This window comes from Xyrauchen texanus, chromosome 34 (assembly GCF_025860055.1).
Source record: "Xyrauchen texanus isolate HMW12.3.18 chromosome 34, RBS_HiC_50CHRs, whole genome shotgun sequence".
Classification (NCBI taxonomy): domain Eukaryota; kingdom Metazoa; phylum Chordata; class Actinopteri; order Cypriniformes; family Catostomidae; genus Xyrauchen; species Xyrauchen texanus.
In genome coordinates this window covers 17,593,122-17,611,753 of record NC_068309.1, presented here as the reverse complement: position 1 = coordinate 17,611,753, position 18,632 = coordinate 17,593,122, and the positions used below count along the sequence as shown (strand labels likewise).

Genomic DNA, 18,632 nt, shown 5'->3' with positions numbered 1-18,632 from the left:
ACAGGACAGAGCTCGTTTAGGTAAACAAACTCATTTTCCCTTTGCCACGTTTCCGTAAGAAACATAAGATCAATGTTCATGCTCATAAAAAGCTCGTTAAGAAAAAACGATTTATTAGAGATGGAACGGGCGTTAAGCAAGGCAAAGTAGAGTAATGTAGCGTTCGACATACCGGCATCAAGAACAGCTGATTGTAACGGAACTGACCGTAAACAGCTGACACAATCACGAGGACTCCATTTGCGGCGAATTGACAGTCGCTGGTCAGGCGGCACAGAGAACATCGGTAATGGCAAGACCATCACGATCCCGTCAACAAATTGCTGATACACGCGAGGTTCACATCCAACTGGTAAAAGCATCGCGGGGTGTTGGTGCTGAGGAGCATTTTCACCCGTATTTAGGGGGAAAACTAGTCGCAGCCACCGAAATCGTTCCCCGCGATATGGCCAGAGCACCCCCGTCCAGGATTGGCGCCTTCTCTTCACTTGAATGCCAGCTCTGCAGCCCCTTCTCTTCGGTCTCTTCTTAGGATTCCCAGGTCCCCTGGCTGTAAACAGGAGCCGGTACTCAGGTGATGAAGGAGGACGCACAAACGGGGGCGAAAAGGTTTGTCTGAAACTTTCCCAACTTTCAGAGAGACTTTCCATAGACACTCTGATGTCCAACAACGAGCATCGATCATAAGTCCGAGCAGCAAAGACACAATAGTCAGACGATAGGGCTAATATGGCAACATATAGGGTGAATACAAACATAAAAAGTTTACGCAAGTGCGATGCAGCAATGGCCAAGCCAAACACAGGCGCCATCATATTTTTGAACGTGGAGAGCGACAGAAGGGGAACTGTTTACACCGACCACAACCCCTTAGTTTTCCTCCTGCGCATGGCCAACTCCAATCAAAGGCTAATGCGATGGTCTTTGGTGGTTCAGGGTTTTAACATTGACATACGCCACAAGAAAGGTACAGAAAATGTTATCGCAGATGCACTTTCTAGGGTGTGATAAGTTTTGTTGATGTTTGTGTCAAAATAAGATTTTGACTTTTATGGGTGGGGGTGTTATGATGAGACATGTTGGGTACTGTGTGTGTGTCTCTCTCTCTCTCTCTCTCTCTCTCACTCTGTCACTCACGCAGGTTGCACCGCCCTAATTGAACGTGTTGGTAACGTGCCCCGTGGTTGGTCAGGATGGAACTGCGCATCTTTTAAAAGAAAGGAAGGAACGTGGATCTAGAGAGAGAGATTGGAATGTTGTTTATTGCGTGTCTTTGAAACTGTTGTTATTGTAGGAAAGAGAATTAAGTCCGTGTAGTGACTTTTATAAGTACTGTATTTATTTTTCTCTCACCTTATTCCCCTTGATTTGTTCTTTTCCCATTTCTTTTGTAAAGTTTTCTGTACACGGTTTTTATTTTAACACTCAACGTGGCTGAGTGTTTCTGTTGGTTATTATAATTATTGTAAATGTCACTGCGTTTCAGCACGGAAGCCGTAGAGGTTGGGGTGCCATTTTTCTTTATTGTGAACATTATATTTTCTCTTGTTTTTGGCTAGTAAGGGAGTCAGTTTAGTCTCTGTATTTTGTTTAAATGTTTTTTTCTTATAGGATAATAATTTTCTCTAAAACTAGGTAGTCTCAGTTTTGTTTGTTATTTTGGCTCTGACCCAACCCTGAAATTAATTTGCTTCCTTTTGCTGTCTTGTGCTGATCGTATCAGTTTGAACAACGTGTTTCAAAATAATAAAAAGAAAGAAACAAGAAGTCCAGGTGTAACGACTTTATGTTATTTTCTCGGACCCTAGACCTGGGACATAACAATATATATATATATAATGCATAATAATGAAACACAAAATATGAGATCAATTTGCAAACATGCTAAGGTGATAAATGTGCATGCAAATTTCACCTATTCAATATATAATGACACATCGAACATTATTTGAGGGCAATTGACAAGTAAGCTGATAAGTGGGTGGCAGTATTATGGTCTATTATGTATCAAGAGCTATAAAGTAGCCACAGATTGCCTGGAGCTCACTGTGTAGTTGAGGCTGCTACACAGTTTGCGTGGTATATGTGCATACTTACAATGACTTGAAGGTTGCGTATGATGGCACAGCAAGTGTTGGACTTGCTACAAAATATGAATGAGATGAATCGGAGGGCGAGGAATGCGAGGTGTTCGACGGAGAGGAGGAGAGAGACGATGGAGGTTGCATTGATATTGAATCTGTTTCAGATTCAGAATCAGACTCTGAAATTGAGTGTGCTGGGGACTCATTTCAAGACAATATGGGTTGAAAAAGAAATATGAGAGAACCCCCGGGCCAACATCTTAGGCCAAGGACAATATTACAAGTCCATTGAGCAGCTTACTGTGTTTGACTGACACAGAAATGTGGCAAAACATACGAAAGTACACTGATGTGGAAGCTGGGCAGAATAATCCGGAAAAGTTCAAACTGACAGATGATGAACTAAAGCATTTGTTGGTTTCATTTATTTGAGAGGTGTTACGGGAGACAAAAGCATGAGATTGGATGACTTTAGGTCTAATGAATTTGGACACTCTTTTTTCAGAGACAATGTCGCAACAGAAATTCAGAGATATCAGGCACTATCTACGCTTTGGTGACAAGAACACGGGAGCTGCCCGCCTTGTGACAGATAGATTTGCCATGATATCTGAGTTATTTGACAAATTTGTGAAAAACAACATTGCTTTATACACGCCCGGTGAGAACATAATAGGTGATGAACAACTGTTCCCTACCAAGGCGCGCTGTCGTTTCACACAGTACATGACAAATCTGGCATAAAATTCTGGGTGGCCGCTGATGTTGAAACAAAATACATGCTGAACGCACATCCCTATCTAGGGAAAGATGACAGTAGGCCTGCTGGTCAGTGGTTATCAGACAATGTTGTCATGTCTCTGGTCGAGCCTTTCCTGGGAAAGGGAAGAAATGTAACGATGGACAATTTCTTCACCTCGTTGCAACTGGCAAACAAACATTTGGTGAACAAAACCACCATTGTTGGCACAATGAATAAAATCAGACATGAGATGCCCCATGTACACAGGCACAGTCTGGAAGATTTTCCACCAAGGTAATGAGGGCTGGACATGTCACACTCACAATTTATCAGGCAAAGCCAAAGAAAAATGTATGCATCCTGAGTACAATGCATCAGACAGTTTCAACTGATAATGGCGCAAAGAAACTGCCCAATACAATTTCCAACTATAATAGCACTAAAGACTATAGACTGTACTCGGTAAAGGGTGGATCCCGTCGCTGGCCTGTAGCTGTGTTTTACAACATCTTGGACCTGACTGCAATTAATGCACACATTCTGTACAAACAGTGCATGAACGTAACAATCAGTAGAAAGCTATTTATTCTTGAGCTGGTAAAGGAGCTTTGTGCACATCAAAAAATAGCAAAGGCAGCAGGTGTATTAGCACAGAAGCGACTTTTTCCTCTAACTCCTTCCCCGCCTGCCAAAAGGAAACAATGTTAAGTCGGCAGATGTTCAGGGAACAACATTTTTTAGATCTGCCAGGCATGTAAGCGACTTGTCTGTGGCACATGCTCCAAGAAGCCACCAAAGTGTGTTTGGAATGTTGACAAATTTGGTCTGTTTGGAAAATGATGCCCAAATTAGCATTCCAATGTGTGTGTGTCGGAGAGGCCTAACTCGCAGTGACATTTTTAAGACCAATCCATTGGCTACGTGCAAGAGGCGCCATCTAGCGATCATTATGTGTCAGTAGCAGTGTCCCTGTCTGAAGACTAGCCGGTCATCTGACCTCTGAATTTGCGTTATTCGTAGGTTACAGTGGCTCGGCGCTTCTAGTGTTATAGATGTCTATCCGCCTGTGTCGCTAACAGAGAATGTTGAGCAGGTCCCAGACCCTCTTGATGGAGGCGAGCACGATCAGCAGGGCGGTCTTGAGAGAGAGGGCCCTGAGTCCAGCTGAATCTAGCGGCTCGAAGGGGGGGGTCTCTGGAGGTCCCTGAGGACGATCGAGAGATCCCAGGAGGGAAACAGGTTAGGCCGGGAGGAAGTTAGCCTCCGGGCACCTTTTAGGAACCTGATAATTAAGTCGTGCTTACCAAGAGACTTGCCGTCTATCGTGTCGTGGTGAGCCGCGATGGCGGCGACTTACACCTTGAGGGTGGAGGGGGACAGCCTCCTCTCCAGCCTCTCCTGTAGAAACACGAGCACTGACCTACAATATCCTTTCTCTTTACTTGATGTAAATGAAGCCACAAATGATCTTTGCTCAACATTAACTTCTTGCCTCGATAGTGTCTGTCCTCTTACCTCCAGGCCAGCACGTGCCACACCTATATGCTCTCATGACCAAATGAAACTGGCAGGACTTTTTGCCTGCAATATTAAAATGTCACTCTTAAGGGCCTTTGCACACCAGATGTGAATGTTTGGTGTGATTTCTTGCCACAATCATCATTTTTAAACCTAACAAGCCATTCTTATTCAGACCAAACATTCGTGCCGAATCGCGTGGCGACAAAGCAAACCTTTTTTTACAGTGTGTGTCTAATTTTTTCTTTGCCCGGCAAAAAAACACCCTTACCAATAATAAATAGTTACTAAATAGTTAATAAATAGCAGTTACAAGAACCAGAGCAACAGGTCACACTATAGCACAGAAAGCTGTTTTGACCACCAGCATTAAACTGTGATGTAACTTGAGAAAGAAATCTTGAAACAGCAGTGAGGAAGTTTATTTCAATTGCATCAAATGCCTTCAAAAATAAAATCTAATTTGGGTTCTCTTAACATGTAAATGATATTGCTGCATCACTGCCATGCATCCCCTTTAAAAATGATCTTATATCATGTGGATTGTCTTCATAATTTTTTCTATACTGCTGCATTGTTTGGCCTTTGCATTTGATCTTACATGAGTTCTTTTATATCTTTAATATAATTTATTTCACAGCATATTTGCCTTTCTATCACTTTTTTAATAAACAACTTTGGGAATCTTAAGGAGTTTTCCTCACCAAATATTAATAATATTAATACTATTGCTGTGACCTGCACTTAACACAAGTATAAACAGAGGCAGTTGCATATAATTAATATTGTTCCAAATTCTAATGTTTTAACACTTGATTTTTCTAATCACCCCACAGACTGTGTATACATGATAATACTGTCAGTGAACAGAAATAGTTTATGAGTTGTCTCAAAGGTTTTTTCCTCGTTGTGCAAATCAAACACACACTCGTCATCGCTGCTTCAGCTTGTAGACAGATGCGTTTTATTTTTTTAGATCTGCTCTCTAGAGCATTGTTTTCTTGTCTTTGTTGTTTGTTTTGTAAACTTGTCATGAGGTTAGCTCTTCTTGTTCTCAACCGGTGATGGGCAGAGAGCAGACAAGCTCAATGGTCAACTTGGGCCCTCTGACTGGGAAAGACTTGATACCTTCTACAACCAAATATCATAGCTGTACATTTAAAAATGTGCAGCAAATCAATGATTCATTTTACCCAATAAACAATGAACAATACATTTGATTTTCAATTCTGCATTTCCATGCTCCACATTAAACCAACCAGACAATCAACCAAAAATACTTCCACGAAAGTAGGACCAAGTTCCCACATTCAAGGACAACACAGCTAAAATTACAGCCAAAGGAAATTTCATTTGGAAATAAAGAATACAATGTGGAAGGCAACAAAAGGATTGCACCATATAGAATCCATGGTTTTAAAAAATACCGATGCTTTACAAAAATTGTCCAATTTTGTGAGGCATCTGAAAACCCACAGACTGAGGTATGTTGGGATTGTTAAATGTTACATTTTAAATGTCAGCTACTGTTCAGTAGCATTTAACTTACCATGAGACTTGAATGCAAAGTGACTTACTTGTGACTTGTAAAACAATGACTTGGTCCCACCTCTGCACAATAAATCCAAAAATGGCAGAGCCTGTAATGGAATGACATTTTGAAGATGCAGGCAAAAAGTTGATACAGTGACGGTTTGTTAAAAACTAGTAGGCTTATACAAACTATTTGGTTAGTTTGTCACCATTTAATTTAATTATTTTATTATATTTAATTTAGCAATGCATTATATTATAGTAACTCAATATTTGATAGGTTTATTATATGTATGTTCCTTCTTTTTCATTTTGTTGGATGTTGGTAATATTAGTTCTGCTTTCACTTGTATCCACGGGGAGTGTAATAAGGATGACATGCTCTCTCATGAGGTAAACAAATGACAGAAGTTTGAGGAAGAGATGTTTCTAGACTCAGAGACTCAAGACTTCATATCAAAACCGCCTTGGGAAAACGTCTCGGGTTATGACTATAACCCTTGTTCCCTGAGAAGGGAACGAGACACTGCGTCGTTGAAAACGACTCTTTGGGGAACGCTCCTTAACGTGCGCCTCTGAAGTATGAATGAAACTATTCCAATCTTGATTGGTGTTGCGTCATGACGTAACATGTGACGGCATAACCGGATGCATAAAAGTGACGCCGGCACACACACACATTAGCCTAGCGATGAAGCAAGCCACTCTCAGGCCTTGAGGGGCGTGGCAGGACGACGCAGTGTCTCGTTCCCTTCTCAGGGAACAAGGGTTATAGTCATAACCCGAGACGTTCCCTCCGAGGGAACTCGCACTGCGTCGCTGAAAACGACTCTTTGGGGAACGAATGCCCACTAGGCCACGCGACCAAAAAAGGCCTGCCCTAGGGTGAAACTGAACTCAGGCACTCAGCTAGGACGAGAGCACACGTGCGCCAGGCGTACTAGGGAGGTGCAGACTATAAAACCTGATGAAAGTGTGCGGGTAGCCCAACCGGCTGCCTCACAGATCTCCTGGAGGGGTACTCCCGATAAGAGAGCCCTAGAGGACGCCATGCCTCTAGTTGAATGAGCCCTTACGGCCAAAGTTGAAGGCAAATTGCGCACCTTGTAGGCCGAGATAATAGCCTGAACAATCGAATTACTAATGGTTTGTTTCGAGGCAGGGAGCCCCTTCCTAGGTGACCCAAAACACACTAACAGTTGGTCCGACCTCCTCCAGGAAGAGGACCTCTCGAGGTAAACGCTCAAAGCTCTGATAGGGCAGAGCAAATGGAGCCTCTCTTCTTCTGCCGACACATGAGGTGGAGGATGAAATGCCTGCAGGACCGTAGACCGTGCCGTGTTAGACGGCACCTTAGGCACATAGCCAGGTCTCGGGTGCAAAATGGCTTTAACTCCGCCAGGGGCAAACTCCAAGCAAACTGGCATCACTGCCAGGGCTTGAAGATCACCCACCCTCTTTAGAGAGGTAATAGCTAAGAGAAAAGCCATCTTGAACGTCAGGTCCTTGGGGGAAGCCGACTGAAGGGGTTCGAAGGGGGCCAGGGATAACCCTTCGAGAACCACCGCCAGGTCCCAGGCAGGAACCCTGGACCTGGTTGCCGGTCTCATCCTCCATGTACCACGGAGAAAACGAATGACCAGCTGGTGCCTCCCCAGAGGCCCATCACTCAGTGGTGCATGGAACGCCGAAATGGCAGCCACGTACACCTTAAGTGTGGAAGGGAGAGACCCGCAGAGAAACGATCTTGAAGAAACTCCAGAACTGTAGCCACCGGGCAGTTAACTGGATCTAATTCATGTTCTCTACACCAAGTGGAGAACACATTCCACTTGAGGCCATATAATCTCCTAGTAGACGGAGCCCTAGAGCTAAGTATGGTTTCAACCACCCCCGCTGATAGACCAGCATTTAGGTACTGAACCCCTCAGGGGCCAGACCCACAGTTTCCACAGCTCTGGACGAGGGTGGAAGACTGTGCCCCCTGCCTGAGACAACAGATCCCTCCTCAGAGGAATCTGCCATGGCGGAGCTATCAGGAGTGAAATTATGTCTAAGAACCATACTGGCCGGCCACATCGGGCAACCAGAAGAAGACTGATGCCCTCTTGGCGGACCCTTTCCAGGACTCCCGGAGCAGAGCGATCGGGGAAATGCGTACAGGCGAAGCCTCGGCCAAGCCTGTACCATGGCGTCCAACCCCAGTGGGGCTGGATGTGAAAGGGAGAACCAAAGTGGACAGTGGGACATCTCTCGAGACGCGAATAGATCTACTTCTGATGGTCCAAATTTGTCCCACATCAACTTCACCACCTCTGGATGAAGTCTCCATTCCCCGGGCCTCAGCCCCTGCCTCGACAGGATGTCTGCTCCCTGATTCTGAACCCCCGGAATATATATTGCTCTGATAGACAGTATTTTCCCTTGGGACCAAAGAATTATCTGATGTGCCAGTCTGCACAGAGGGCGCGATCTGAGTCCTCCTTGTCGGTTCAGATAAGCTACCACTGATGTATTGTCCGAACGTACTAGGACATGGTAACCTTTGATGTCTGGAAGGAAGCTCCTCAGAGCCCTGAACACAGCCAACATCTCTAGACAGTTTATGTGCCAAGAATGATGATGGTCCTGCCACAGACCCCTGGCAAAGCTGCCGTCCATGATCAGCGCCTCAGCCAGTGAGGGAGGCGCCTGTCGAAACGGTTTTCCGGCGACATGACGCTCCCAAAACTGGCCCTTGGGACAGGAACCAAGGTTTCTTCCATATTAGCAGAGAACGAAGGCACCTGCGCTGCTACTCTGATTATACTGAAATGGATTCCCCTTGGGGAAAACCCCTTGGTTTTCAGCCACCACTGGAGGGGCCTCATGTGTATAAGGCCCAAAGGTACAATGTTGGATGCCGCTGCCATGAGGCCCAGCAGTCTTTGAAATTGCTTTACAGTGATGGCCTGGCCTAGCTTTAACCCGCCACCATCGCCATAAGGGACTCGACACGCGCAGGAGACATGCGTGCCTGCATCGTAACAGAGTTCCACACAACGCCCAGAAACATTGTGCACTGGGATGGTTGTAACAAACTCTTTTCGTGTTGAGTCTCAACCCCAAACTTCGAATGTGGCCAAGAACGACATCTCGATGCCGAATCGCCATTTCTCGAGACTGGGCCAGAATGAGCCAGTCGTCGATATAATTCAGTATACGGATGCCATGAAGTCTCAGTGGAGCAAGAGCTGCATCCATACATTTGGTGAATGTGCGGGAGATAGTGCTAGGCCGAACGGAAGAACCCGATATTGGTAAGCTTCGCCCAAAGCTTAACCTCAGGAACCTCCTGTGACATGGAAGGATAGATACATGAAAATAGGCGTCTTTTAGATCTAGCGTGACAAACCAGTCCTCGGATCTGATCTGACTCACGATGACAGGAATAGTAAGCATTTTGAACCTGAACCTCCTCAGAGACCGGTTCAAAACTCTGAGATCTAAAATCGGCCTCAACCCCCATCCTTTTTGGAACTATAAAGTACCGGCTGTAAAACCGGACTCCCTGTCTGAATGAGGAACACGCTCTATGGCCTCCTTCAGCAGCAGAGATTGCACTTCTTGTTCCATTACCTGAGCCTGCCCCGAACCACTGTAGTCTGCACCACCCCAGAGAATTTGGGGGCGGTGCCCGAACTGCAGTCTGTACCCTGATTTTATTATATGCAGGACCCATGCAGATATGTTGGGAAGATGATTCCATGCCTCTACAAAATCTACTAAGGGAACCAGCCTCTCGAGGCTGGTCTCGGGTGTTTTTCGCGCACTGTTCTCGACCTCCTGAAGCGGGATACCGGCAGGATTTGGTCGATACAGTTCTTGTGACCACAATTGATGTGTGTTTTTTATCTTTTGGAAATTGGTGTGGCCCGAAGCGTCAGAGACGGCGGGAAACCGACACCGATTTCCTGAGGTCTCTGCTGCGACAACAACCTCGGTTGCTCTGCAGCGGGGTGGGGGGGCAGCCCTCCGAGGTTCTACCACCCCGGTTAGGACCTCTTCCCCGAAGCCCTCCTAGCCTTAAGGACGTCCCTCAGGTCGGCCCCCTGGCTGGAGGGATTCCGCTGGAAGCGTTTCCTCTGTTGCCAAGCTCCTGGAGGAGGGGCTCTAGAGGAAACGCTCTCCTTTTGCTCTGCGCGGTGCGAGGAGCTGACTGAAGGCTGGGGCTGATCTGTTTGCCCCACCCTACTTGATTTAGACTTGGATTTACGGGGAGAAACTGCTTGAACGCCGCAGATTGTTTCCTCGCCTCCTGAAACCTGTCGACGACCGATGTAACGTGTGCCGAACAGGCCAGAGGGCGAGAGCGGGCATCAAGCAAAAAAGCTCTGTCTTTTCTTTTATTCCCGATAAATTTAGCCACAGATGCTTCTCCGTGGTCACCATAGCTGCCATAGAGCGGCCAATAGCGTGGCCGTCTCTTTAGTGGCCCGGAGAGACAGATCTGCGGCTCTGCGCAACTCAGCGATATCTTCGGAGTTGGCCCCTCCCCTCGTCTAAATCTTTCAGGAGATCGGCCTGGTACGCCTGCAAAATTGCCATTGAGTGAAGGCATGAACCAGCCCGACCTGCCGCCATGTAAGCCCTGCTTATTAATGCAGATGTATCTCTGCAGGGCTTACTAGGCAGCGCCGGGTTTTAAGGGAAGACGCCAACTCAGGAGAGAGGTAACCGCTAAAGCCTCCTCCACACCAGGCATCTTCCCATAGCCCATATCCCGTGCCCCTAAAACATAGCTGTAATCGACCACACTGGGGGTGGAGACACGGGACTAATGTGGTTTATCCCATCGATCTCGAGATCTCTTTGTGGAGATCGGAAAAACGGCAAACCCGGCGCTGGGGTTGTAACGCGTGCTGCAGGAAACGCTCGTCTAATTTGCTTCCGACGTGCGTTCCTGCTCATTTTGTGGCCAGCTAATGTTAAGTCTGGCCACAGCACGCCACAACCTGAACCAGCTCCTCATAAGCCTGGCCGAAACCCGGCGTGCTTGGCTCACGGTCGTCCACATCAATGCTGAGCATTTCCACTTCCTCGAAGCAGAGAGCTCGAGCATTGGGACCTGATCGTGGGCAGAAGAAGCCGCGACGCGGCTTCTGCACCACTCACAGTAGGCTCAGGATCCTCAAACGAAGAATGAGAAAGTGCCGGAGCAGTCTCATTCTCATCTGCAAGATCCGCTGCGAACCCCACGATCTCAATCGCCAGCTGCCTCAACAGACGCTGGACCAGAACCGTGGGGAACGCGAGCCTGACCGTGCTCATCAAAGCACGCCAACCGGAGTGCAGCACTCTCAGGGGTAGTGCTTCACAGCTTTCACAGGCAGATCCCTCGAGAGCTGCTCAGTGCAGTGCTGCGCTCCCAAACAGTTCACACACAAATCGTGCGTGTCCCTACCCGTAATAAAACGAGGGCAGGGGTGCACGCACTTCTTGAACTGTTCGGTGGCCATAATTCTTTTAAATAGGACAAACAACACCAAATAAGACAAACAATATACATAGAGCGCTTGCTGAAGAGCGAAAGCTAATGTGTGTGTGTGCCGGCGTCACTTTTATGCATCCGGTTATGCCGTCACATGTTACGTCATGACGCAACACCAATCAAGATTGGAATAGTTTCATTCATACTTCAGAGGCGCACGCTAAGGAGCGTTCCCCAAAGAGTCGTTTTCAATGACGCAGTGCGAGTTCCCTCGGAAGGGAACTGAAATGCTGCTACCGCAGATAATAATAAAAACGCTTCATGCAGGACTCACCAGTTTAGTGTAAATAAAGTGTTTAGCGCACGTAAGCCGAACTCAGAGCACTTCGGTTACTCTAAGCATGAGAGGGAGTTGTGGAGCACAGAACCGCTCTGAAAACACTAACTAATTTAATATAGACTGGACGGAGCAGCGCAAATAAACTTTGAAGGGAGCAGACTATTTATTTAATTAAATCGCAGCCCTTTGCAATTTAATAATCGCACAAGGTCGTATCGCGGTTTCGATTTTATTTTGATTAATTGTGCAGCCCTACTGGAAACTTTGCCAACACATTCAAGCAGATTTGTGTAACCCCACTGTAAAAATAACTAACACATAAACCCATGGTAGTCTATAATTACAGACCGGTCTCTCTCTTAACTTTCCAGGCTAAAACTCTTGAGAAGGTTGTATTCAACCAGTTGTCTACTTTTCTGTCACAAAACAACCTATTCGACAGACATCAGTCCGTCTTCAAAAAAAGGACAATCAATGGAGAATGCCCTCATCAGTAGCTGAAACCCTGCGACTGGTGAGAACTCACTCTTAATCATCTATTCTCATTCTAATTGAACAGTCAGCTCATTTTGAAACAGTAAACCACCAGATGCTGCTGGCCACCCTCTCCAAACTTGGCATCACAGGTACTGCACTTGGATGGTTAAAGTCATACCTCACAGACAGATCCTTCAAGGTCTCCTGGAGAGGAGAGGTGTCTAAGTCAAACCAGCTGAGCACTGGTGTTCTTCAGGGATTAGTACTTGGACTCCCCGTCTTCTTGATCTACACAGACCCAGCATGTGCTCAATAGAGACTGAATGGCAGCCAGAGAAAATAAAAGTTTAGAATTAAAATTGTTTTATATCTGTATGTGTAGTGCCTTATAATGCATCGGCAATATTCTCTTAATTTCATCCTGCCAACAGTGCTTCATATAAATTTAATCTGATCTCATTGTTGCCAGAGATAGCAAGGGATAATCACGGTACAGATCTTGAGACTTATGTATTAAATGGAAGCTACGCCAACCAAGAAAATACTCCAGGGATAAATGTTTAGCCAACGAAGGGCACACAGTTTCAAGTTCTCCCAACAACAAAAGGCAGGAGGTGTGGATACAAAATCAATTTTCTTTATTAGCTTACACAAGGCAATACATAGATCAGATAAAATGCACATATGAAGTAAATTAAAAATACAACCAACCTACTGTAATGTGGCACTACAGCTTTAAGAGTGGGTTTTCCCGGAACCGTTGGTTGTCGAATGCGGGACAAAAACAAGTGTAACACTGTCTGACTCGGAATGCTAAAAGATCAGTAAAAGCATTTGTTCAACACACAAGGTTGTTGGTCTGAAGTCATTACACCTACAGGGAACTACTGGCCAGAACCAGCTGAATGGCACCCTACATGTTATAACAAAATATATCCAAAACAAAATATATTAAAGGGGCAGAGGCTTACCAGTAGTGGGCAGGCTAGCTACAAGCTAAATGTTCCCCCTGAAAAAATTATGCAATAACCACATGTGCACCATCTCACTCGCACACACGCACACAAGTGAAATATGTGGTGAAATCTACACAGCACTCAGTGACGGGGGAGATCACCACCGCAAATGGGAATGGCTAGCCTCGCTAATCTAGGCCTTGAGCTACTAATAAAAAAAAACACAATATCAATGAGGAAAATACCAATAATTAACAAAGAGCTGGCCACCGTTAAATGGACCAGAACTAAAAAGACAAGACACACAAACTTTCAAGTTGAGATCAGAAATAATTAAATATTAGTATTGACTTCACAAAGCAATACGAGTACACAGAAGGATAGAAAAAGTTTCAGTCTATCCTGTCTAAAAAAAAAAAATACTAAAACTAAACTAAAACATTTCAGCAGCAGAATTACTCAAAGAAATATAGTTAAGCGAAAAAAATATACATTTTAGATAAAAAAATAAATAAAAATAAAATATAAATAAACAAGCACAAAGAAAACATCTAGGTTACTGTTGTAACCCCCGTTCCATGTTGGAGGGAACGAGACATTGTGTCGAATGGAGTGACACTAAAGGTTTTTCTTGAAGGCCTCGGTTACCTCTGAACTTGAGAAAAGGCCAATGAGAAATTGGCAGACAGAATTTGCATGTCCCTCCCCCGGACATACTGCACTGAGGAGCCAAGGAGCTGATGCCAGACGCATGTTAGAATGCGTTTCTGCGTGAGAATCTTGAACAGGAGTTTTTGCAAGGCCCGGTTGAGAACTCGCAGGTCCAGGATCGGTCGCAAGCCACCGCCTTTTTTGGGTATGATGAAGTAAGTGCTGAAGAAACCCTTCTTCATCTCGGCTGGAGGGACAGGCTCTTTCGCATCTTTGAGTTAAAGGGTCGAGATCTCCGCAAGTAGGGTGTTGGCGTCTTTGCCGTGCACCGAGGTAAAGCGGATACTGCCGAAAGGGGGTGGGGGCCTGGCGAACTGAATCTTGTAGTCGAGTCGGATGGTCCTGTACAACCAGCGTGAAGGGCTGGGAGGTGAAATCCACGTGTCCAAGCTCCGCGCGAGGGGCACTAAGGGGACTATCAATTTCGACGTACCTGGTGAGGCTTCGTAGCGGGGCAGAGCAGGTGGTGTTGTGTCGAGAGGCAAAAGCACGTCCTGAGGCTTTGGTGCTGAGAAAGGACTCAAAGCACTTACCTCCCTTTGCATACCTGGCAGGGGCTGGGTTAGTGACTGAGGAGGAGGTCCTGTGTAGGTGTCCACTGGACTCGTCAGAACCAGCCGGCTGGGGGACAGCATTCATGGGTCCGGAGGTGAGGGGTCCGCGTCCGGGGTGCCGGGACTGCCGGGACTACCTTGTTGCCTTGAGAATGGCTTTTGTGGGCCAGATGACCCAAGGAGGGAAGCTCTTTTATTGAGAATGTAGGTACCGAAGCCCAAAGGGGGTGCAGCAAATTAAATAAAGGAAAATGAAGATTCTCCTCCGGATCTTCACCGGGGGATGGAGTGGTCTGCTTACCAGCTCCAGAGCAAACGTCTCGTTCACTTGGTCGTCCATCTCTGGAACACTTGGGAGCCTTCCGTCCGAGAGATGGGGGGCGACGCTGTGGCTGAGAGCTTGGCCCAGGTTGAGGCAGAACTGCCTGATGTTTGGAGGCCACAGTGGGACGACCTCGATGAGCAGACGAATACGGCTTGCGCTGGAATGGCAGCGAGGCATGATGTGAGAGATGGCGTCTGTTTCTTCACCGCCAAAAACTGCTGGGTGAAGCCATGGCATGTCCCGCTTTCGAGGGTAGTGAGAGAGGACGAGTGAGGATGTCGGTTGCGGCTAGTGAAAGGTGCTCTCCATGATCTCGACAGCTCATCGTGCACCTCTGGGAATAAAGTAACCTTTACCCCTGGGGGGGGGGGGTATGGCTGTGAGCAGCGCCCGGACCCGAGGAACCGTTCATCTAGCCGTGAGGGCTGTGGGGAGGATGGAGGGTTCCAGTCCAACCCCATGCATTATGAAAAACACCAAAAAAACTAAATAAAACATACGCTTACAGATTGCACATTTTATAAAAAAAAAAAAAAAGCTGCGATCTGATGATGTCAGATAGTGTTTAACACTGCAAAAATCATTATCTTATAATAACTAACTTTTAAAGATGCACTCAGTAATAATTTCCTCATTAAAAAGTGTAACTCCTAAATACATTAATTATAATTTTGCAATATATTTAGGAAATATTGACCACTCACATTAAAATGAAGAATCCAGTAACATCAGTAAATAAAAGCGGTTTTATTCTACATGGAGAATAATGGTATGGTAATGGTAAATTGATCTTGTTTAAAGGGTGTTTAGATGCATACTACTAAGAGTTGACCTTTAGCAGCAGAATCTATTCACATGTAACACGAAGGCTTCAATATGTATTATCTTATATGTTTCTTGTACCATTAAACACAGTAGTGTCACTTGACTGGATGGCAATATGCATATGCTAATTATATAGAGATGAGGTTATGCATAGTAAAAACAGAAATGTTTGGTCCATATATATTTATTTCGGAGGGGGGAATACGTGCACAATCCTTTGCTAACTGGGATTTATCATGAAAGTTTGTGCGGTTTCTTGCATCCATACAGTTTTATTAATCTGAAAACCTTTGTGCATACGCACACTTTTAGTATGAAATCTGCTGTAGGTTTTATGCATACCCAGTGGAGTAAAACCTTAATCTTAGAGGAAAATTAGGACCAATGAAATCGCACTTGTCCTTGATTATGTGACCATGATTACTTCCTGGTTTTAACTCTGGACTAGAACCTGGGTGTCAGAGGCTGCTGATGCGACAGCATTAGTTGTGCCACAGGAAAATATAAACACATTTAAACTGATGGCAAAATGTCTAATGGGAGATGGCACTGTCAGTAAGTCGTCAGAACTGGGTCATTGTCAGAGCACTGGAACATTCAGTAGCAATATGTTGACTTCCAGTATGATCGTGTTGACTGTTCTCTCTGTGTCTTTTGCGCTATAGATTTAAAAGGACCGGCTCAAATTAGTCATTCTTGGTAATGGTATAAAAAAATAAATAAATGGAAACAGCTTTAGTTTTATTAATTTCATTTAGTTAAAGATTACTCAATTCAATTTTATGGATTTTTGCTATAAAATTGAAATGCATAAATCTTAAAAATAGACAAAAATATGAGTTATATTTTGGTTCATTTTCATTGTGGTATTTGCTATCTGAAATATATTATCTATCTCAAATCACATACTTGTCTTGTTGTACTAGCACGTATTGAACATATTGCAGAGACATATTGCTAACTTATATTTCTTATTGATATATTGAAATTGCCATCATCATCAAATCCAGAAAATGGGTAGCCTGTTTAGGATGTTATGGGCAGAAGAATTAACCATTTCGACACATAATGACTTAAATACAGAATCTACACTGACATTCTTCTAAGCAATAAAGATATTCAGACTGGTGTCGGCCATATCTGGCAAATCTTAACTGTCTTATATACAAAGGACAGATTTAACCGAACACACTCCTAGATAGATCCAAGAGATAGATAAAGAACCGTAGCCATGGTCACAATGGAAACCTGTGAAATCACAGAACAAAGACATAAGGTTCTTCCATATAACCAACTCTCTACACTTAAAATTATTATACTAAACATGAGGCATGTTTCTGGCTCACCTGCTCACATGAATGTTAATTCATGAACATTTGACATGGACTTTGGACTTTTCTTATTTCACTACAATCCATACATATAGCCATGCGTAGAATTATACTAAAAATATGGACAAATACATCCTAGGCAGATGATAACCTTGACAATTTTTTTTTCATAATGTGTGGTGTATTATCCGTGTTTAAAACAAAAAAAAAACAACTAATTAGTAGGGAGTTTTATCATGCATTATAGCTGAATTATAACTGTAATTTAATAAGAAAGTACAAGTGTTTAGTAAGTAATTCATTGTCACTTAAATTGCAGAATGAGGCTATTTACACATACCACTTATTGTAACCCCAACATACTTATAATAACTCACGCAGAAGTCAAATGGCACTTAATCATTTAGATCTGCAGTGGCATTTTACTGAAACCAGGGGATCATATGCCTGTGATGACGTTTAGTGTGTCCTGTAATTAGAAACACAACAGATCTTATGCTTTAAGTCCTGCAAGATGTATTTGCTGTTGGTAATGTAGACATATATGAGAAGCAAAACCAATTTGCGTCAAAAGAGTAGAAAAAAAGATTAGAACAACAAATTCCATCAGTGGGTTCTGGAGGAGTATAAGCCATTACATATCATAAAAAGGGCGATATTATGACATGCAATGTCAAAATGAAGAACACATGTAATATATCATGACATTTTGGACAGTTTGTATGTATATAACACCAGAAATACACTTGTAAAAACACTCAGTGTTTCAGTATGCCTAATTAAGTTTTTTGAGATTTTCTGAACCTTTATTGAGCTCTATGCTTAGAGTTTTGAGAAGCATGTATTCTTGGTGCAATACATGAAGGAAAAACTCGTTTGCGCACTGCCTTAATATTTAATCCATAGATTAAAGGATTAAAAACAGATGGGACTATAACCAATTCTAAAGCCAAGAAATTTCGTAGGCTCTCTGGAATGTCATTTGCACCATATCTACTATACATGACATCAAAAAGCATAGCAAAAGTGAAATTTATCAGTGCAAATATATGTGGCAAACATGTTTGACAGAATTTCTTTCTATTCTCTAAAGATGTTTTACATGCAGCGATGAGTTTAATATAGGATACTATGATTAAAACTGCAAAGCTAAAAAATGTGACAGTAGTGGCATATCCAAAGACATTGTTAACAAAAGATGATGCACAAGACAGTTTTACGATTGACCAGTTGTCACAATATAATTTGTCAATGTGATATTTGCAAAATGGCCTCAAGTTTGCTAGAAGAACATTTGGAAAACCCAAACAGTTGGGTAAAATCCATGATAAAATAATTAATTTAGCACAGGTGTGTTTAGTTAACTTGGAATGATAGTCTAAAGGTCTGCATATGGCTACATATCTATCATAAGACATCACTGTTAATATTGTAAATTCACAAAGTAAAGAGCTGTAGATAACATATGTTTGTAGAGCACACATTTGTGAGTTGATCACGTATGAATCCAGTATTAAATCAGACAACATTTTAGGGTAGAAACCTGTGGCTCCATATACCCCATTTACACACATATAGCACAAGAAGATGTACATTGGTTCATGAAGAGCTTTCTCCATTATTATGACCAAAGCAAGACGAAAATTAATTGACAGTATAAGTACATATAAGGCAAGAAAACAAGTAAAATATATATGCCTGAATGATTTAGATTCTTTGGGCACCATAAGCGTCAGCATCACAGGATAAGAAATATTATCCACCAT

General features: G+C 43.9%; 1 protein-coding gene across 1 annotated transcript; it reads right to left on the bottom strand.

Annotated features, from left to right (window-relative positions):
• Window positions 1-17,672: 17,672 nt before the first annotated feature.
• Window positions 17,673-18,632, bottom strand: LOC127627377 (olfactory receptor 52D1-like). Its single transcript, XM_052103715.1, has one exon. The coding sequence runs from the start codon at window positions 18,630-18,632 to the stop codon at window positions 17,673-17,675; it is 960 nt and encodes a 319-aa protein (XP_051959675.1).